Source organism: Bolinopsis microptera, chromosome 2 (genome assembly GCF_026151205.1).
Source record: "Bolinopsis microptera isolate Bmic1 chromosome 2, MBARI_Bmic_1.0, whole genome shotgun sequence".
Classification (NCBI taxonomy): domain Eukaryota; kingdom Metazoa; phylum Ctenophora; class Tentaculata; order Lobata; family Bolinopsidae; genus Bolinopsis; species Bolinopsis microptera.
Genome location: NC_087073.1, coordinates 12120049 through 12143220, shown reverse-complemented (window position 1 = coordinate 12143220; position 23172 = coordinate 12120049). Strand labels below are relative to the sequence as shown.

Sequence of the window (23172 nt, the reverse complement as noted above, 5' to 3'; positions counted from 1 at the left end):
ATCTCGGAAGTGGGTTTGCTCTGAGCCAGGTAGCGACAGCTTCAAGACTCCAGGGGTCTGTTGCATTGATATTTATTAATTTATGATTTCGTATATACTTTGGGAGTCCTGGCGTGCAGCTAGCAGGAGTTCCGAGTTGCATTCTGTGGGCACGGTGATAAGACCTCCCTCTTAAAGTAGGAGGCCAGAAACCGTTTACCAGAACAGAGAGAGAGAGAGAGAGAGACTTGAGAGTGATCATGAGGTTGGTGGGCATAAAATGGTGTGCATCAGATGCGTATCATAAAATATTGTTTTTGGAAATTTATCAGCTCTTAACTTTGGTAAGAAAATACAGCAATTTCTTAGCAATTATTTGTTGATATGTGGCAATTTGTGTGTAACGTATATTTTACTTTCTGATTTGTAACTTTCAAACTAATGTACAATATGTCTGGCCTTTATTTGGTCAACCAAGAAGTTTGTTCAGCCCAAAGAATTTGTATTTATCAGATCAAAATTGGTTTTCAAATCAAGGTAAACAGATATTTTTAATTCGTTTTCCTCCCTAGCCCAGAATGATGTAGGTATGTAGAAATGTCAATGAAAGATTTTGATCATGCTCTTAACATCATTGACAGTTTGCTCGACGGAGAGCAAAATCAGACGAGGTTGAATGAACTGTCTCAACTGCATCAGATTTTGAAATGCAGCAAAGATAGAGTAGACCAGTCGATAACTTTCGACTCTTTTGCTGGAGCAATTGATGATGAGGACTGTTCTGGTTATCTCCAGGTTGGAACATGAAATTCACTTGTCTTAATGTTGAAAATTTACATCTTGCGGAGCAATTTAGAATGTCTTTGTTTTTAAATGGACAATTAATAATTGTATAATTTACCCAGGAATTAGAGGACTGCTTGAATGAGGTACATAATCAGATAAGTGACGAGTTGGAAAGAACAGATGCCTCTATTGATAATAATAGCAGTAACAAAGAGCAAACTCAGAATTCTATCTCAGACTTAGTGAGTTCAATTATTCTCAGTTATCATAGTCATCTCGTAGAATAAGTGCAGTTACTTTGAATATTCCTCGTTTCAATAATTATTTTCGATGTAAGACAGCTTTTAAAATTTAGTCTTTAACCCTAAATAACATGAATAATTTATCCAGGACGCATATTTACACATAGACGATCCCAACAAGCTTAGTAGACTATCTGATGACGAAGGAATTGGTCTTCCGGATAATAATCAGGTGTGACATATTTTGAACCATTCTTTAATTTAATTCTTTAATTTCATAATAGATGAGATCAATTTCTGATAGATCAATGAGCCTCCTAAGTAGCGCCCATGCCTCATAATCACGTGATTACTAGGCTCAACATTTGAAAGATTGTTTCATATTTACTATTTAGTGACTTTAATCCGTGACATTAGACAAATTCATTCATTAACATTAGAATTTATTTAGATTAGGGAGGGTGAGGAAGGCTCTGGTACGCTAATTAGAGGATCAGGAATAACTTACCAGCCTACTTTGGAGGAGGAAGGAATGATTAAACAAACCAGGAATCAGTATAACGTGAGTTGAAAGTTCCAGATGTTTGAACGTTACTTTAATTGTGAATGGGCGGAGTTTTCACAGCTTAATGATGTTGTGTTTTGTGTAGGAGTGATCATTTACTTCGGGTGGCTGTGAGTTGTAGGAGGACAGTTAAAAAGTTGTTGAAGAAAAATTCTGTGAACCAGAACTGTTTATTTCTTAATCATCCTCGCGCATACTGATGACTCAACCAAGCCACCGTGTTTTTTACTTAGACTCAGAAATGTTTCGGTGTTTTCGTGTGCCAGATAATTGTTTGCCAAATAGTTTTCGTCCTGTTAACGCTGCCGTTCAGGTGCAGCTGAGTCTAACAGAACAAGATAGAACAGAGCTGTACATTTCCTCGTTAGAGAAGGAGTTGTTAGTCTGCAAAACACGGGAACGGGAACTTGTGGTTGATAGGGCTGATCTTGTGGAGAAAATCAGGATTATCCACGGCATCCTGGAGGACAAACAAAAACAGGTTTATGTCGTACGCTTTTTTTCTATTTGGTTAAATCATTTTGGATAAATGACATGACCATCCTTAATGACATGAGAGCTGTCGGCTGGCAGCATGGAAATTGGTATGAAATTATTTCAGCATAAATACCTATCTTCTGATATCTTGATAAGAAATTTGTCGACTTTTAAAAAGAATATTGAGTGATTACCCCAGTGGCAAATAGTCAGGCGTCCAGGAATTTAACACCTAGTCAAAATTTGTTGATAACCGGTAAAAAAGATTCTTGTAGAAAAAATATTCACATTAATTTAAAATTAAATCAAAATTGGTCGCTCTCAGGGCTAACGCGATGTTACATCATTTTATCGACTCGAAGTTCGAATCGAGCGCATTCCTAGATTCCATGACTATTTCTTACCTATAAGATTGCTTGACTATTTTTTGCGCATTCAGACACCAAAAAACGCGCAGAAAACGCGAGCTATCCATTCCTCCTTCCTCAACATCCCGGAATATGAAAAAATAGTCATGTAAAATAGTCATTTGAAATAGTCATGCAAAATTTCAGCTCTGATACGCTAAAATATCAAGTTAATCTTAAACAATCGACAATCTAATATGAATCCTCCCAATCCTCCCTGCCATATTAACTGGTGAACGGTGTAAATATAGAGCGGTATTTTAAAATGTAGCATTCAAAATTTTATGGATTCAAGTTGGCTCCTTTAGTCTAGATTCATTTAGAAAATTCTCGAAGTTCGAGTAATACAGTATTCTCAGGGTTTGGCGCTTAAGGAAGCTTCACATCCGAGACCGATTTCCACGAATCAATTTAATATTGTAGCTACAAGTCAACAACAGTGCAAGTGGGAAGGAAGTGAATCTAGCCATTGCTACTATATCAGGGGAACTCGTGTGTTCTAGGCTTAAGCAAGTTTCACATCCTAGATCATCTAGAGTACAGTGCAGACAACCCCCTCCATTATACATCCCTATCCCGCAGTTTATCATTGTTTATTGTCCAGTATTGTATCTAACCTGGCAGAAGCAAGCTTCAGATCCAGAGTCAGGCCATAAATATCGACACAAGGTCGAAGCTACTTTCAGAGTGGCGAATCGTTCATCATGCTGATGATAGTTGAATCTTGGAACTCGATCCTCCGAGTTAATGTGAAGGATAGTATGGAAATGTCTGTGGGCTAGGCTGTATAGTTCTTTTAAAAAATATTTCCTTGCGTTTCAAATAAATTAAAGAATTCTCAGAAATTTTTTATTTAATTTCAAAATTTGCAATTGCATATTCATCCGGTAATTATTCTAATGGATACGTTAAGCATTTCAAACTAATCTTGACCTGGGAGAAGAGCTGACCAGTGACAAGTCGGCCGCAAAGCGGCCGAAAAATATATAGCCTTTTTTTCTTCCCAAAATGGATTCCTAGTCATATTTAAAATTTATTCCACTGGGGTGATTACCCTGATACCAATGTGAGAAATTATTCTAGATGATAATTAAATATTTAGAGTACAGATTCTAATATATTCGCATTTGTTTGGCTTCCCAACCAATTTCACCTGTCACTGGTTTCACTTCCTTAAAAACCACTTCCTTCTACAACCTCCAACCCAGTACTTTCAGCTGAACAACTACGTGGGTGACTGTGAGGAGAAGCTAACAACATCCCACAACCGATACGAAGCAGCGATAACAGAGCGTGACGCGGCCCTCGCTGAGCGTGACAAGATGTTGGTGGATCAGGATCCCCTGATATTGGAGCGGGACAGGTTGTTGAGCGAGCGAGATAGTATGTCTGTGGAACGTGATAACATGGAGTCAGACAAGTGGGATATCATGAAGCAGCTCCGTGAAGTGGAAGACAGGTTGGTCCGCTAAATTTTACTAACCAACTTTACTAAACTTTACTTAACAAAATTCAACCGCAACTAATAATCTATTTAAAACCAGGACCTGAGCTCTAAATAATTCAATTATCCTACAATTTATATCGCTTATCTGTTAAGTTATTAAAAGTGCCACCCTTTCGCTATAAATTCTATAAATTAATAAGAAATGCCGCTTAAATCATGCCTCATGGAAATAAACCAACATCAATAATTTTTTAACGGGCTAGCTGGAATTCGATTTTCTAATAATTCATTTCACTAATATCTTGAGTACCATCCTTTCGCTATATATTCTATAATTTATTATTCGAACCGTCACACGTCTCTATAAATAGAGTCCCCACAATTCACTTACTCACTTACTGTGCACATTGCAAGTGCTAAGTTGCAAATTTTGCATGCTAAACTACACATTGCACGTGCTAAACTGCACTTTGCACTTCTATAACTGTCATGTTAGCACATATCCCTCCTCTCTCGACAAATAGATTCCTCTCCGCGCTCAGTAAGTCAGTAGACATCTCCCTGCAGAGCTGGGAACCTACCTTACCACATCAATAATTACATAATGACTTAAGTACTTAATGACCAGCCGATATAATACGCTACTCAGTAGACAGGGTCTATATTTGATCATAGTTCACTCCGGGCAAGGCAAGATTGTTGTTTTAAAATATTTAGAACAACTGCTTTCGCTGGGATGAACTTATTTATGTGAGACAAAGAAACAAAGAAGATATGTTACATCATTTGGCGATTAGAACAGAACAAATGGTTTATAATTGTCCCAATTATTGGAATAGTGTATGAAACACACGAAATTGATGGTGATGTAACGTTACGAAGGCCAATTTTACCATGTTTCAACACTAATACTGGTGTAATTCCCCCTACTTTTTCCTTTTAAGAACACAGATTCGACCTGCTCTCCACATTGCTTAGATGAGGAATTTACTAATAGCTAGCTGTAGCAACAGTGCCATCTGTTACCCTCAGCTGGTGCATATCAAGTTTCAACCTTTACAAAATTAACCGGAACCTTGCAATGCGTTAACCAACTATACGTTTATATTACCAAACTCTCAACTCGATTAGACCCATTCTCTTGATTGGTGTTAAGGCGATGAGAAGCCGCCCGTAGGGTGCTGTAAAAGTGAATGATAAGTTAAGGGGGGATGCAACTCCACTATTGTGGACTATAAAAATATGGCCGATTAGTCTTATTCATTGAATGTTGCCAAATATGAAAGAAATCTAATTGTGCAATTTGAAGCGTTTGAGGATGCAGATGAATGATATTGATAAAGAAGGGGAAACAATAACTGACGTTAACTTTTATCCCAATTAAGTCAAATTTAGTGATTGCATCCCCCCTAGTTACCGTATATCGATGAGATCAGGATACCGCTCACTACGTGAACTTAACATGAGTCCTGTCGCAACTCTCAGCCTCTGTCTAGATTAGTTTCACTGCGGTATATCCAGGATCAAATAGCACTTGTTAAGCACTCAAAATAGCACCGCACAAATAGCAATTGTCATGTCCTGTGAGCTTTTCTCTACGTCAGGTAACTAGATTAGATACAATTATATTGAGATGTACGTTTAATTTGAAAATCATGGAATTTCGTGCTGCATACCATCTGAGATTATTAGTTTATCGGATATCCAAAATCTCACAATGTTGGGGCCACCTCGTACCTCTATGCAAATATTGGGACCGCGTCCGTACCCTTCCACGAAATTTAAACACGAATTGGACTACTCAAGTTTGATCACACTTCACAGTTTGAAGAATTTAGTCAAAGAAGTTAAACAGGAAGTTAAACACGAGAGATCAGTTTCTTCAATTAGACGAAGGTGGAGCTGTTCGGGTCCGACCGCAAGTATTGAAACACGTGACTGCTTAATATGCTAAACCCAAGCTGTGGTCAAGCGTCTGTGCACTTTGTGAAACTCAGTAACTACTTATGTTTAATTCTTCAGACAAATCTACTCACATGGTTGAGTTACCCAGCCAAGAATTTAGGAAAAGGATTTTCTCAGTGGGGTGAGAACACGGAAGAGGCAGTAAAGTGCCACTTTTAGTGTAAATGACATGTCCAATTTGCACCCCATCAATAAATAATTCATCAAATTTCCCACGCATTTTGGGCAATAATTTACATGTATTGTCAGGTTTACAAAAGCTCAAATTTCCTACTTTTTTGAAAAAGAGTTAAAACAATAGTAAAAACAATAGATAAAACATTTTTCACGATACTCCCAGTCCATGAAACATCTAGACACAGTTTTGTCCGCTTTTTCTCTCATTGTCTCCCCCCATGCAGTAGACAGTTAACGAGTCAGACTGTATCCGGGCTCCCTCCTTCACCCCAGCACTACAGGAAAACAGCCCCTCTGAAGTGCAGCCCATTAACAATAATTAACTGTCAATCTGACCCAATTAACTGGATTAATTTGGAGAATTTGAGCGGGGCGAGGCTGCCCTGACTTGTTATTAATTAAAGCTTTTAAAAAGAGTATCAAAATCTGATACGTTTACTGACTACTGAGTAAGTGTAAGAATTATAAATCGGAGCTGACAAAAACTAGTGTTTCATAGTGTATCCCTTGTGGTTTCAGACATCCTGAACCGCAAAATGGAGCGGTGGTTATATTGGGGCTAATATGTGTCTAGCTGGTAAATCTGTATACCTTCCCCGTATCAGTGTACTGCAGGGTACATTATATTATTGGGGACATGTTAATCTTCTTAAGGGCACTGCCGCAGCTGCCATTTCAAGTGATTTAAGTGAAATAATGACGTTTGAATGAGGAATCTATAAATATAACCCATTCTGAATCGCGGGGTCGAACTCTTCACTTTTCTGGAGCCAGAGTTTAAATCAGAACTTGTCATTCGTCCAAAAACTAGGTTTTAATTTTCATACAATCCATGAAAGTTTGTGTAAACGTTCAAACCCTAATCAGCTCAATTTCCAAATACCTGTCAGACTTATCAGCTGTTGGTTGAGCATGATTTCATTTTGCTGAATGGGACCATTGAAAAGCAGTCTAACTTCTGGTGGGTTTCTGCGTTCCGTTCAAATCAGTTCCAAGCTGTCTAATCTCTAATAACAGTTAACCAATTTCCACTCTTTCTGACGCGCTTCGCCGATTTCGCCACCTTAAAAGTACATGATAAGTGAATTTGTTAAGTCTAAGTTTTGGGAGTACAATATAAAGTATTAAACTCAAATCTCATTTGGTGTCGGCACGTCTGTTGTCTAATACCACAGACGGAAAAACTGAAATCTTCAGATACTTTGACCAGAGGCCAATTCTTTGACACCCTAAAGAGATTCCAGTACTTTGTTTGAGCTCTTCTCTAAACCCCGGTACATGTTGAGCGACTAAAGAAATGAACAGTTTGACTCCTATTTCGCTGCGACATTCTCATTACAGTTCTAAAGTTCGTGTTACATGAAGAATGTTTTGTCTTTAGTCAGGGTCATTTATAAAGGACTCTGAATTGTAGTTAGAAGAAGCAATGCACTACACGCACACAACACACGGGGTATTTATATAATGCGCTAACTTTGAAGATACGGTTATATTTGTATCTTAGTTTAAAAGGTCAGATAAAAGGCGGTACTTTTATTAGAGGAGCTTGCCGGAAATTTCATGTGATCAATTTTGTATCTTGAAGAGGAAATTGAATTATCGGTATTAATCCGTTAAATTTTAGTGACAATTAGCATAATCTGATTAACTCATGTATCGTACTATTGTATACCACGTTGACACTTCACCGTATAATTATAGATCCGACAATTCTTTAACCTTCTAGAACATTGAACTCTCCCTTCAACCTTAATAAGCTGAGTTTTAGAGGATGACAACAAGCAAGTGGTTACTGGCTTGGATACTCGCCAAAATTAATTGAATCTTCATTAAATACTCAATTTCATAGAAATGATTAACTTTAAACTTAGTCGAATAGCGCTTATATCTATAACTTCATTGTGACTGTAAGTCTTGATTAGTCTTCAAATAAAAATTAGCTATTTTCAAGAATAAATATCAAGATTTATAGCCTCATTATCAGATGGTCAGTGGTCATCCCCATTAATAACAAATGGTTAATATTGTAATTCCTTTTGTTCGATACAATCAATGATGTACATTTTACAACCTCTAATTTAGCCCAAATAATTAGTTTTTGTGTAACAAGATAAATTGTTCCAAAGCATGAGAACGCATTATTTTATTGGCGACGCTGTAAGTGTCTCAGTGTCTGACGCTTGTTTCGTACACTCACTACTACTAGTAGGGGGGGGGGCCAAGTGGATATTTGTAGATATTTGGATAATGTCATCCACTTTTTTCGTGAATTATCCATAAATCCATTGACAATAATCTACAAATATCTACATTTATCTACAAAAAATGTATATCTCAAATATGTGCCCAGAAATTCTACTGAATTTTTGGAGATAAATTTATAAATTTGTAGAATTTGTAGAATTTTCGTGAATTATCCATTGACAATAATCTACAAATATCTACATTTATCTACAAAAAATGTAATCTCAAATATGTGCCCAGAAATTCTACTGAATTTTTGGAGATAAATGTATAAATTTGTAGAATGTCATCCACTTTTTTCGTGGATTATCCATTCTACATTAATCTACAAATATCTACAAATATCCACTTGGCCCCCCCCCCCTACTAGTAGCACTCAGTAAGAGAGATCAGGTCACTATCCGGGATGTTCTCAGTAAGGTTCGTTAATGAAATAGATCATGTAATGTGGGTGCAGTAGGTGTAATGTGGGTGCAGTAGGTGTAATGTGGGTACAGTAGTTGAATTAAAGTTAGCGATTGTCTCGCCTCAATTGGCGACAGATGTCTCGTAAGCTGACAGACCTGATTGCAGTTAGATTATCATACTTATTGCTTATTTGGATGAGTGAGTAGAGATGACGACAAGATACTTACTTAATACTTATTTATTAACGGGTAGAAAACCTAGAAATAAATAAAGTTGCAGCATTATCAATTGCTGATACTGTAATCTCAGGTGTTTAAAAATTTAAACTCCGTAATCTTCAGAATTACTCGAGGTTACACATTTAAAAAATAATTACACGGTTTAGCCGATCTATGGCTTCATAATCATACCATGCACATGTTCTGGTCATTAACTGCTCCACTAATTTCTGGACCGAAAGTCAATTTCATCATCCTAATTAACTTCCCGTGTTCCAGATGAGTGTTGTGTGTGACTGTTTTATCGATGACGTTTAATATGTTAAATGTAAGATTGAGATGACGTCACTCTGATGACGTGTAGGGTAGTTTCCAGGGCCGGGTGTGGGCACTCCTCACAGCTTGTTTTTTCTGCTACCTGCAAACTTCAACCCTGGACACCTTGTAAACAATTCCACTTCCGGGACCTCACATTGTACGGAACACAATGCACTTCTATTCTGGGCACCCCAACGGGTAAAGGGTTGAAAAGAGCACGTAACCAATCAGAAAGCAGGTCTAAAATCACGTGATCATATCCCTCCAATCAGCAATGTAGAGACCCATTCTTTTCGCTTACAATGACTGAACCGCTGTGTGTTTGAGGTCCAAAGACCAAACTTACTGAGAGTAGGAAATGGAGCGTGCGCTGAAGTGTGCTACACCCATTTTACACATTCCATTTACACAGACCCTTCATGTTACTGTTTAGCACACAATTTGGAGACTACTCCAAAACAACATACCTCAAATTTGGAGGTCACTCCAAAAATAAAACACATCTCAATTTGGTTTTAACACATTAGAACCCAATTCATATCAGTCCTAAACTGTTTGAGACCCACACGAGGTTCGTTTAACAGGAGGCTTGGTATGAATAACGATTAGGATCACATATTGTGTCACTTTAAAAAGTTGGCCCTCACGTTAAATATCTCAAATTTCTTACCACCCCGCCTTTGAAATCGTCATACTCACAATGATCCAGTCTGTTTACTCGACCAATTATTACGGCATGATCTGATATCATATCCAGATAATATGTAAGAAATGTTGAGCAGTAAGTTTGAGTGCTTATCAATTGCAGGTGCGAAAGTCTACAACAAGAGGTTAAATTCCGGGACAGTGCGATAAAATCACTCCAGGATGAACACGAGAGGTTTTCTCAGGTTAGTCTTTTCTCAGGGTCTGTTAAAACTTTTTTAAGTGTTGAGTGTTTAATTTAAGAAGAAGTGTTGGTGGTTCTATTTATAACATTAATCGAATTGATGTAATACTTTAATATGCTTAATCATAAAACTCGATGCTTGAAATTTCTGACTAATGTAAAGAACAAAAAGCGAATGTTTAAAAGGAAAAGAAAGATGCAATGTTCAGAATTTGATTGTAAACACTGCAGGAGTGTTTGTGTAACTCACAGTCCCTGGATCTCGACTCACTGCGCTCCCGGACCATGTCCAGATCGAGCAGTCTTCGGAGTAAGTCCTCTATGGGCAGTAAAGGCTCCGGTCTCTCTCGCTTACTAACCTTGCGCCGGCACCACGACTCCGACACAGACTCGTTTGGGAGCGAGGAAGCCGCTGCAGCTAACCCCAAGAAGAGGAAGCCTAGGATTCAGTTCGGGTTGTTTACTGAGGATTCCGAGAGGGAAAAACGGAAACTTCTCGATTCCTTATCAGAGGTTAGTTAGTATCCGGGTAGTTTTTAAGTTTATAACCACGTTATTAGTTGTTTATTGCTATATGATAGTGCCCCATGTCTCACTGCCCTGGGTATTTTGTGATGGTGTGAAATTTGAGAATAGACGAATAGTCTAGAAGGTACAAACTTTCTGCTGTAATCCGCCGGCCCAGCTGCTGCGTGTGTAAGAGCACACGAGGAATTCTCCGAAAATTGAATACAATTTGAGACGAACAGGTGCTGTTTCTTGAGTATAAGGAAGGTTCATCTTTGATAACTCAAGGCTGAGCAGTATCTCAGATTATATACCTGTGACCTGTCAACATTATATATGTGCGTCAAAATATACGAGATTTAGATTTATCTACAACCGCTCCCTAATGAAATTTGTACGGTTTCTCGGTAGAAACTAGATTAGAACTTGATAGAATTCTAGATTCGATAACGTTTAACTGTGCACTGCTTAAAATATGCAAAAATTCGGTATGAGTTTGAAAGTTTATTTGATGAGTTAAGAATAGATTGAACGTTCTTAGTCTTATATTAAGCCCGATGATTTAATTTTAAACTTTATGTAGATATTTTTTATAAAAATATTATCGTGTACGTACATTATATCACGTACTTTTCAGTTTTCATATCAATAAAGCTAAAGCACAAATTTCAAAATATCATGGTATCCTGCGCACTTCTAAAAATTGAATTACCCAATCGAATTAAATCGGTTCCGTGATTTTCCAAATTTTCATTCTTTCTCTCGAATAATTATGGTTTGTTTTTAGGGAGAGCCCTTCTCCACAAGGGTTGATTTGTCACATTGCCCATTACATACTTTAAATTGACACATTTCCCCTCCAAATATTTTGAAGGTTAGGTAAAACATGGATGTGCCAAACCGCAAAAATATTTTCCAGCCCTCCTCAAGAATAAATTTACTTTCAAGGTTAGGGCCACGCAAACGTTCTCGCCAACATATAGGCCACGCCAACGTTCACTTTAACGTTCACTTTAACGTTCACCTACTTCTTTCCTCAGGTACCGATGGTTAGATGGAAGAGTGAAGCAGTAGTAGCGTGGCTGGAGCTGGTGGTTCAGATGCCAATGTACAGCAAAGCCTGCAGCGAAAACGTCAAGAGCGGCAAGGTGAGAGATTTTTTGTGTAGAGAATTTTGAGTGTATTTCACATTCCGTAGATGCTTGCTGGTACATTTGAGAATGTTTTCAGACGTTAGACGGAGAGATCATCACCACCTTATACTGTAATGATTTATAGAGTCATAGATGTGTCCTTGCTAATAAGAGTAAACTTGGTTGAACGGCTGTTAAGTTAGTTAAGTTAGTTAAGTTAGTTAAGTTAGTTAAGTTAGTTAAGTTAGTTAAGTTAGTTAAGTTAGTTAAGTTAGTTAAGTTAGTTAAGTTAGTTAAGTTAGTTAAGTTAGTTAAGTTAGTTAAGTTAGTTAAGTTAGTTAAGTTAGTTAAGTTAGTTAAGTTAGTTAAGTTAGTTAAGTTAGTTAAGTTAGTTAAGTTAGTTAAGTTAGTTAAGTTAGTTAAGTTAGTTAAGTTAGTTAAGTTAGTTAAGTTAGTTAAGTTAGTTAAGTTAGTTAAGTTAGTTAAGTTAGTTAAGTTAGTTAAGTTAGTTTAGTTTAGTTTAGTTTAGTTTAGTTTAGTTTAGTTTAGTTTAGTTAATTTAGTTTAGTTTAGTTTAGTTAATTTAGTTTAGTTAGTTAATGTCATGTCAGTAGGCTCGTAGCTAGCAATTTTCATTGGGGTGAGGGCAGAATTAGAAGTCCAATCTACTAGGAAAGTCAATAAAACAAAGGGCTGACAAAAAACAAAAGGTTGCTGAATATGCAGTAAGATCAATAATTGATATATCATAAACTATGTATTCATACATAGTTTATGATATCAATTATTGATGTTTACAAACATTCAGATCATATGTCCAGTGTCCGTCTTATACATGATTATTGTCTTATGTACTATTATGTAAGCTTAGAATACCATGAGGACCAGAATTGGGTATTTAGAGTTCAATATCTAAGCAACTGGATACATGTTCTGGTATCATTAGAGATAACTTAGCTACCTGTAATTCTGGGTCCCACACAGGGGGCCCAGTTGTCTGTCAGCCTGTTTCCCCAAATTAAGATTCCTTTATTAGCCCGTGAGCCCCCATTCATCTCTCTACCTTCTCCCCTGTATGTGATTAAGATCATAGAATTTTAAATATTATTAAATTTATCAGTATCAGTATGTGGATGTTTTACATTTAAAAGTAATAAAATCCTTTCTAATATTAAGTAACAAATTTATTAATCTAACACTACAGTGCTAAAGTCTTAAGGTTCGGTTCAACCACAAATCAATAAATTACCTCAGAGTCTACCTCATTCACACTGCTGTGTGATCATCACACTTCTACATGATTGAAACATGCGGCGTGTGTCTGATACTTGTTATGTGGTTCACTATATTGTCACGTGACTGTTCACTATAAGTGTCACGTGTTGGTTCACTATAAGTGTCACGTGTTGGTTCATGTTATCGCACGATGAGGTAGACTCCACTTATCAAAGATACAAGGCCAAAGACAGGAGGTGACCGGGATTCCCGGTTCCGGGAATCCCGGTAGCGGGATTGGCAATTTTGAGCTATCCCGGTCCCGGTCCCGGTCAAATGCTGATTTATGAAGTTATGATCCCGGTCCCGGTCCCGGTTAATTCAGGATTCTTGGTCCCGGTCAATCACTCAAATTTGCCGGGATTTTGACCGGGATCTTTTACATAATTTCATTCACTGTGATTTTAAGTTTTTCTTTTCATTCATTGTGAATTTCATCTTTAAACATCCTCTGAGCCAAATAAAACAATGTTAAAAATTGCTAAACAAGTTTATTGAGTAATAAATTATGATCATGAATTAACCAGTAATCGACCGGAATTTCCGGTACCGGGAATCCCGGTACCGGGATTGGCAATTTTGAGCCATCCCGGTCCCGGTCAAGTCACATTTTGTATCCCGGTCCCGGTCCCGGTCCCGGTCCCGGTCAGGCCTGAAATCATGTCCCGGTCACCTCCTGGCCAAAGACATACTGTGTCATTAAAAGGGTGCTCTTTGTATATACGTATCCTGTTTTACTGTACATTATAAAATGACCTTTGACGACTACAATATAATTGAGGTATTCTTTGAGGGATGAGTGTTTGTCAGAGCATGGCCACGTGATGTCCATATAAGGAGAGCATGGCCACAACACTGTCCTTGAGCTTCAATACCTCATAGAGTCTGTTCGGAAGAGTCTTTTACTAAAGAATCAGTAGATTTATTATCGAAAAGAATTGGCACTAAGATTACTCAAATCTCGATGGTTACCTAGTGATTTGATTAATCAGTTACGGACCAAAAATTGTCCTCCTAAATTTGTTTACCGCGGTCTACTTTGGCAGGTGTGGTACCTAAATTGACATCTGTGCAAAAACAATTGGTGTCCAATTTCCATGATCACAAATCCATGTACTGGTTTCATTCTGGAGTACATACCTACCGTCTTATTATTCATTATATCAAGTTATTTAATATATCTCGCGTTGTTGAAATGTTTGTTAAAGTTGTTGAACATGTAAAAATCTAATCACATTCTCACTGCCCGGAGTTTAATATTCTAATAAACCTCCTCCGCATAACAATAAACATTAAACATACCTCGGAGGATTGTATGAGAGTCTTTCTCATCTTACTTAATACATATCAAATAATAAATCAATGCTACCTGTTCAATTTTCAACCCTCTGATTTAGCCATCAGCTGTACACGATTCTTTAAATAGTAACGGTAAATTTCTTAATTTTGAGAACGGAATCATTAAAATTCGACTCCTGAGTTCTGGGTTTCAATTTAGTAGTAAGAGAACCACGTGCCAATGCTCTTGATGATCCGCTCTGTGGCACATACCTTTAATATTAAGGTTCCAGACAGGTTCCAGACCTCTATCGTTAGGATACAACCAATCTGTTGTATTTCATTACCGTCAGTAAATGTGAAGATGTCATGTGTCCCGGTGTGACAATAAAAATGTGATAAAATAAGCATCTTGTAGCCACGACAAATACCACGTGGTGGCTCTATAAATAACTTGACTGAGACGTGCGGCAGCTAATGGTGATGAATAATCCGCCGCGGTGCGTGCTTAACAGCACTTGACTTTTGGGCACCACAGCTGCAGCGACCAGATACCGCACTATTTGAGAAATGTTTTGACATTAAGACCGACAACAACACCACGACCCACCCCACATAAAATAGCGCAAACGTTGTTGACGTGTCAACAAACAAAGGATCACGAACGTTCCGTCAACATGGCAACCAAAACTAAACCACTTACTTTGATATTGACTTGTTCTTCTTCAATAATTTTGATGGCGTTAATTTGGCCACTCATCATTGCTACTGAGCTGCTTACTATATACGGCATAGCTTCTTGAAAGTTGGTTTAAAGTTGAGCGTACTTTACCCTCCCCTTGGATCATTAACAAACTTGTTGAATTGGGGAACGTGAGGACATTATTTTGGCGCAGAAAGAAATATGTAGCGTCTTGGTTAGTGGCCCAGGCCCCCCCCCCTCCCCCAATGATCAACTAGTCGGCACGATGAGTCAAGGGCTAAAGTTAACCTTCAGAGGTTTGCGAAAGGTTTACAATATTCTAAAGGTTTAAACACATTCTTTGACACTTTGACTTTCACTTAACTCTAATTAACCGACTTTAACTTAACTCTTCGACTTTCACTAGAATCTAAGTCACCGAGAAATCTTCGGATATCTGAAGTTCAGGGCAGAATTAGAGGTAACGCGAGCATGATCATCTCCTTATCTTCACAACCATGCAATGATTGAAAATTAATCCATCAATGTCTGACTATGATGATTTGAGTATTTCAAGTGAACTAACGTCTACGATTATTGCCAACCTTCCCCAGTCGCGTCCCTCTGAAACACGTAACTCACAATGTTTCTGAGTATGCTGAAAGCAGACCCTCATGATTCGTCGAATTTTCACATCATTACATATGCCTGATAAGAAATTAGCTTCACAAAACCCCTGATAACACGTCTTCTGAAGTCTGTGTTTCAAATTACTCACTGAGAAGTATTATATATATCCCTTTAAATGTACTAGATTATGAGAACAGGACTCTACATCAGAAATACCTCAAATGTGGCGCTCTGGTGGCTAGCCGTTTTCTGTGCCATGTCTTACATGGACCATAACTCAGGAGCCAGGAGCCACTAGATGTGGGCCAGTTCACCCCTTAATTCCCACCTCGTCTGGCAACTTCTAATAAAGTTCTAATCTCTCAATTTCAGGTTCTACTCTCACTGTCAGATAACGATATACAGACAGGGTTCAGCATGATCAACCCGCTGCACAAGCGGAAACTGCGCCTCGCGCTGGAGGACGTGCGCCAGACGGACTCAGTGACCTACCCCTGCCTTGCTAAGCTCGACCACTGGTGGGTCGTTAACGAGTGGTTACCAAGCATTGGACTCAACCAGTACAAGGTTTGTTGACTCTGTAGAGTACTGTAATTAACCTGAACCGGCACTTTCTCTTAATAGTTTTTACAGTCAGGTATTTTGAATAATAATTTAAAATTTTGTCAAGTCTGTTGAAGTATATTGAAGCGACAAGTCTGTAATCATAGACTCGCCGTCCGCCTCTTGACGGCTAACCTAGTTTTACAAATATTCAATCAACCTTTTAAAAACTTGATTAATCAACCTTTTAAAAACTACATTAAAAACTTGTTACAAAAGAAAATGTTGCCGACTTAAGCACTTTTAGTTGTTTGGAAAGTACGTGTGACGGGACTAACACAGTTTGTGCCACCCCTGCTGCTGAGGGCAGTAGGGCGACACACATCTGCAGCACCACGTGACCCTCGCAGTATCACAAACTATCTCTTTCACATGTAGACCTAGCTATCTTGTCGCAGGATCGTGTCAAATTAGCAGCTGTCCTCATCTCCTGGCCATGTTTATCCCTTATTGAAGATCCGTGTAGAAATGAGGGTCTCCTCTCTTAAGTAATTAGCTAATTGGTAGCTGACACTTGTCAGACACTTATCAAATTACACCACGAACATGGATATTACCAGATGGTGGTTCTGCTTAGTGCTCACCTGCACTTATCATGTACTTATCTAAACACGATATTATTTTAGCCACAATATTATTTTGAATAATACTGAGATATAATAATAAGACCCGCAGTGATAACAATTCCCATTGTTCTGGCAGAAAAGTCCCTAAATAGAATCAAATTCCGTGGTCTGCACTGCTGGAATTTCGCAAGCTGGTTTCTCGGTCACGTTAGCATCTCAATCAGGGAGCTTAGCAGCACTCTCTCCAACGGATCATCACAACCATCATTAGGTTATCTATCTAGCTCAGCACTCTCTCACTCTGTAAAACAAACACTTGTTCAGATCGAGCCCACGTGACCTTATACAGACCACGTGACATTGTAACAAGCACACAAATCCCCGGAGAGCTGGTTTAGATTAATGAAACAAGGTATCCGCTCCGCTGGTTACGTTGACAGATAGGGTCGAATTTAACAGCTCTCAAAGCCTGCCTACGCCAGTTGGCTTGTACCAGGCGGTGACCTGGTCCCGAGCTAGACGGTGGCATGGACAGCGAGGCTCCATCTCCCGTTTGAGCACAAGTTCCCCGAGTGGTGCACTGACGGTTCTCCTTATATGGGCATCACGTGACACGTGTTTCACAGTTCTCTGTGTCACAGAGCTCACTCAGGGAGCAGATGTCACGGTATTGTCACATACTTCTCAAGGAGGATTCACTTATTTCACACTTTAATTAGCTGCAGACACGGGGGAAAAGAGGGAGCTTTGACACAGTATGAGCTCAATAATATTTGTTTAAATATTATAAACCGTCTTTGTGTTATTCTTCCGGTTAAGGTGACCTGCCCAAATCAATCAAGTTGTTCGTCGGAATCCTAAGTTTACAGAACAGCTAGTACCGGGTGATTAGTGCTGCTTTGGCTACTCTCTCCCAATTACCATAGTTAATAAGCATTAAATACACCACACCTAACCCTGCACCACACCTAGCCCTGCAGGAGAGTTCCCTGTAATTGATCACGCCCTATTGTCATATGATCTGAATATGAAAGGAGCAGTACACTGAACTAGTAGTAGTAGCAGAACACAGTTAACTGAGTACTGAGCACACTGTCCAGTTATACCACTAGTTAGACTTTATACAGCCTATATAAAGACACAGGTGTCAGACCTGGAGGGTTGTCTAACTTCAGAACTAGCTCCATGTCGTGCATATCATTAACCTGATCATCCAGGACCTTCAAATTCCAATCAAATACTTTTGAATCGTTCAACCGGTTATGGGTGGGTGGGTTTGACAAAGGTTCGTGTCATGTGCCGAGTAGGACAGGGAAGAATAGCCAATTCTCTGATTGAATGACACCACCTTATTATATCCGGCCATAATACAGATCTGCAATCAGTACTTTCTACTGGCATGGCGGTCCTGTTTAGGATTTATAACATTATGCTTGCTTGCTTAATCATAACCCATGACTGATCGGCCGGTATTATATCTTGCGGCAATATGGAGAAGCTGTGATCCTCACAAGCTAGGGTGACTGATGAATGAGCTTCAAACAAGGCCTGAGACTTGAGGATGATTTGCCTTTGCTGACAAATCAAGATCACCTGCTACAGAACGGCCATTGTTTAATAATACAATAGTGTATATTGCGGTGATATCCAATCTTTTGTTATATAACTTTAATCTAATCTTAGGAGGGCTGGGCAATAAATAATTCTTCGTTAATAAATAAATTAAGGTAATAATCAGTCAACGGCGCGATGGTGGTCTCTCACATGAGAACGGTTCTAAATAAAACTGTAACAAAGTAACAAACTGCAGATAAATTAGGAAAGGATAACCCAAAACCATCTGCTCGCATACATCTCACTATCTCAATCTCAGTCTTTATTCTAAAAAACTAACTTCTTAAACTCCACCAGGGTACCTTCAGAGAGAACTTAGTGGACGGTAGAGTACTCAACTCCCTAACCAGGAAGGACATAGAACGTCACCTCAACATAGTTGACAGATCCCACCAGACATCCATATCATTGGGGATCGAGCTGCTGGCTAAATATTCGTACGATCTGGAGAAGTTGACTGTTAAGAGGGCTGGGTGTCAGAATATTGATAGAGATGTTGAGGTGAGTTCTGAGGAAAATATTGAAAAATTTTATGAGGAGAATATTCAGTTGTGATCCCGGGAGATTGCTTTTAGTGATTTAGATATTAGAATTTGTTGTTTCACAGTTGCGCTCAAAAACTGATGCTGCCGTAAACATAGCCTGATATTTAAAAAACTGCGAGCTTGATATTTAAAATGTTGGCTATTTTAGATGATATACTTGACACAAGATACTTGTCAAACACAATCAATGCCGCTATCTCTCACAACTTTTACTGGGACTGTCAATTGCTGCACATGATGTTGACTACATGTTAATAAACACCTGTCTGTAGCGTGTACGTGTCCACCAATCAATCTTAATTTATTGCTCTGCTACAAAGTATGACAAAACCCATATTATCGTATTAGCACATTTAGTAAACTAGAAGCTCCTTGCCGAACCATATTTTTATGATCACCCCTGTTGAGGATCCTATCTTACTCTTGAATCTTGATCTTACAAGATTTTGTTGCCCTGGGGTGGCAAGTCCCCATTCAAAGCTGCCCGCTAGTTTCACTAGCTCTCAATATATAAGGTGGATGTGGAAGTGCAAATGAGCTCTCTTATCACGTATGATATCCTCTCTTACGTATACGCAGACTATCACAAAACAACGTGTGTCATGTAGTAGTAGTCTCCGTTAGTATCTCGATAATATTCCACTGGGAATTGAGTTGTGATGTCACACTCATTACTGTAATATAGCGTATCTTAGAATGGAGTACTGGGTCACTCCAGTGTAGTTTTAAGATATTAAAACCAGTAATAATCACGCTGGGTCATGCCACCCAGCTGATCCTTTATAATCTGAATCGTGTAGTGGTTCATTTGCAGTTCTGTCATCCTATAACCATAATATACTCCCCAAATTTGTTTGAATTAGCAGATCACTTGGCTTCTCCACAGTGGTTTTACATATGAAATTTGGTTCCAACAATAGTGTACTTGACAACCGTACTCTTGTACGCAGTACAGCACTCTCGTCTGTAGTAAAAGTAGGACTTTATGCTCATATTGTCTGTGGTAAAAGGTTTTATAATTTACAAGAAGTCGGAGTCCTACTGTATTCCTACTGTAGGACTTCATTCTTATATTCTTCAGAAAAGTAATCTCCAACTTCCCCTCAAGTTGAATGAGCAGTGCAACTAACAGCCTGCTAATTTCAGGTCTGGACCACCGGACGCTGTGCTGAGTGGCTGATCTCCATAGACCTCAAAGAACACGCCAACAAGTTGTCGTACAGCGGTATCCACGGTGCTGTTATCACACAGGATAAAGAGTTTAATGTGGACGTGCTGGCAAGCGCCCTGCTTATTCCTGTTCAGAGGAAGGTTCTGAGGAGACACATGGAACAGGAGATAGCAGGTCAGTGCCTGACTTTCTGTTTCACTATCAGACACGTGACTTTCAGTTTCACTACACTTTTAGTCACGTGACTTTCATCTTTAGTCATGTATTGACATTGTTTCACCATGAAACTTTGCTCAGAGCCGACTTTAATTTTATCTGTTTAGCTATTTGTTGACAACATTTTTGACATTTGTAATTTAAACATGAGTGGTAATTAGTGGATCGCCGCCAGTCGCCATTAATTTAAAATGAAACTGATGCCCAGTAGCCCTACTTGAGAACTACAGAGCACATGTTACCCTACATTCACTAGACACTTCGTTTATAATATTAGCTGCACTGACGTATTACCATGTCAATTTACAATAATACAATTACAAACTGTAACTTGGTACATCCTGCAATAGTAACTACACTAAATGTGTGGATAGATAGGATGGGTGGTATATCAAACAGCTCTACTCATTTTACTGGCATTATTTTAATTATAACTTAATTATAGTAACAAACCTTTACTTATCTAAGCGTATGTTTCAGTACTAAAAAGCGGAGGAAGCAGACGACAGACAACTCAGACCAAACCTAAATCAGGCAAGTTTAAAGACAGTCTGTCCAGAGCCTTCACTCCCAACCGATCAGAAACGCCGGACCACAGTTTGAAGGCGTTCAAAGCGGCGGAACCTGGTTCTCACTGCAAACCTGATCCGGATACTCTATCTATTAAGTTTGATCCAGAAATATACGCTTGAAATATATTTTACGTGGTGTTTATTGAACTAATGCAAACTGAATGACTGTTACTAGAAGATACAACCGGCCGTTACTCCATTACTGTGTGCGCTAATGGTTTGTTATGTTAACCTGGCCCACAACCATTACCTGCCACACATTTGTAGCAAACAATGTAAGATTGTGAGATACAGAACTGAAATGATAGGCAGCGGAACTAGAATGTAAATAACAGCCAAGAAGGCTGCGAGATATAATATCAAATGATATTTTGTTAGCACTGTTTTCGTTATTACATGAGTTTGTGATGTTATATTATTAAACTTATTGTGTTTGCTACTACTCAACATTTTGTATCGATTAAGGGGAATAGGGCTGAGAAACAAGGAGAAATTGTGAAAATCATAAAGATTTTCATCATACATTTTTATCTTACCTCATGAAATAGGAATCATTCTTGTCATTTTGAAGCCGTCTTAAAGTATGAAAATGGGTTCGATTTTGTACTCATTGGTTTAGTTTTAAGTGTTAAAAGAAATTTGTATGATATCCGACGAATTTATTAATTTAAGTGGAATAGAAATAAAATCCGACTGTCTTACATTGTAGTGAATGGTAGTTTTATTATTTGACATGTAATTACAATTTTATTTCGTTTAAATGATTGGTATATTTTCGTGGCTCAATTATCATATCTATTGCAGTTCAACAAATTTGAAATGTTATACAGCTTTAAACATAAAGCTGCTTTATGTATTCAACTAATTTGAACATGAATACATATCATACTCATAGTTGGTACATGTTATAGTTGGTTCTCACTCTTAATATCCCTCTTGATAGACATTGAAATGAGCCGTAAGCGTCATAGTCTTAATACTATTGAGCTTCACGGGTCGTCAAAGTCAAGTCTTGTTCTTAAAATGTTTTCTGATTAACTTTCAGTGAATTTTATCCTCTACCAATTTCATGGGACGAGGAATGTTATTCAAACTTTCCGCGCTGAGCGCAGTGTCCTTAACTTGAACAAAGTTGCGCTGCGTATTGACAGCACTGTAAACGAGCCGCGCACGTCACGCGCGTTCAGCTGTTTTATGGGCCGGCCTGATATGATATGATATCTTGTAGCGCAATGCGTTACTGTGCCACGCCGCGCACTCAATAAGGATTCTCACAGCGCTACTGTGCTGCGCCGAGCTGCGATGAATTGACATCGTCAATATCCGATACTATACGTGTAAGGCGAGCACTATATTTCATTGTATATATATATCCACATTGATTGACGGTGTCAACCCATCGATTACTGGGCCGCGCTCAGCCTGTCATTCCGCCGAATCTCTATGTTTATGAACATAATAGCCTGAGCACTGATGTCCCCAGGTAACCCATCGAGATCGTTGCTTTGCGAAGCAAAGCAACGATCGACGATGCGAAGCAAAAATTATTATAGTTTGCGCGGCGCGTCGAAGCGGCGAAGTCCTCCAAATATCCACAGAAAGCACATCCAATTTGATAGGCATAACGGCCCATCTACTAAGGCCGACGTCCAGCACATGCCGGTTGTTTTAATTTTGTAATTGGCACATCGGTAAAATTTGCATAAAAACAGTAAAGCTTTGTTAGGCGGTGCTCAGCCTGTCATTCCGTTGTAGGTTTACAACCTACCAGGATGCGCGCCGAGTTGGACTCGTCCAATATATGGAACAGATGTTTTACGAGTATCACCCGTTAAGTCATTCCGCCGAATCTACGTCATACGTATTTTTATAAATATACTTCTATGAACATGATAGCCTGGGGTTCCTAGGTAAGTATAAAAGCTAAATTATTACGTGATACAAGGATTTCCCCGGTACGGTAAAAATCCAAAAAGGTTTTTAAAATGTGCTCTTTTTTGCTTAAATTTAAAATAATTTTCTACAGTGGTATTAAATTAACTCAAAAATAGTCCTATGGTCTTTGCCTACATTTTTCCTTTCCGAGAAGTACCCACTTCATATACTTTATCAAAGTTTGATATTGTCACTCCACAAGCGTTTTACCAAATTTTCGGCGCGCACAACGCGCAAAAGCATTTAGCTGTTATCAATGGGCACCCGCGCGTTCATCAAAAAGTTCAAACAGCCATAACTCAGCGAGATTACGTCTGTTTTAG

At 38.6% G+C, this 23172-nt stretch overlaps 1 protein-coding gene across 4 annotated transcripts; it reads left to right on the top strand.

Moving 5' to 3' along the window:
• The first annotated feature begins 549 nt into the window (after positions 1–549).
• On the top strand, positions 550–21675 carry LOC134826209 (kazrin-like). 4 transcript variants are annotated; one of them, XM_063838500.1, is made up of 13 exons: positions 550–774; positions 885–1007; positions 1156–1239; positions 1459–1569; positions 1892–2053; positions 3674–3915; positions 10042–10123; positions 10354–10635; positions 11670–11777; positions 16000–16194; positions 18708–18911; positions 20102–20300; positions 20823–21675. In XM_063838500.1, the coding sequence occupies exons 1-13, from the start codon at positions 577–579 to the stop codon at positions 21032–21034; spliced, it is 2202 nt and encodes a 733-aa protein (XP_063694570.1). In that variant the 5' UTR covers positions 550–576; the 3' UTR covers positions 21035–21675. The 4 variants fall into 4 exon arrangements, with proteins under 4 accessions (XP_063694570.1, XP_063694568.1, XP_063694569.1 ...); XM_063838498.1 differs by having other exon boundaries at positions 3665–3915; XM_063838499.1 differs by having other exon boundaries at positions 1886–2053.
• Positions 21676–23172: the final 1497 nt, after the last annotated feature.

Bases quoted from the DNA above. Each gene is read 5' to 3' on its own strand.
- LOC134826209 (XM_063838497.1), top strand. From the start codon at position 577: ATGTCAATGAAAGATTTTGATCATGCTCTTAACATCATTGACAGTTTG. The intron at 3,916-10,041 runs GTTGGTCCGCTA...TATCAATTGCAG, and splicing joins CTCCGTGAAGTGGAAGACAG to GTGCGAAAGTCTACAACAAG. The intron at 16,195-18,707 runs GTTTGTTGACTC...AAACTCCACCAG, and splicing joins TTGGACTCAACCAGTACAAG to GGTACCTTCAGAGAGAACTT.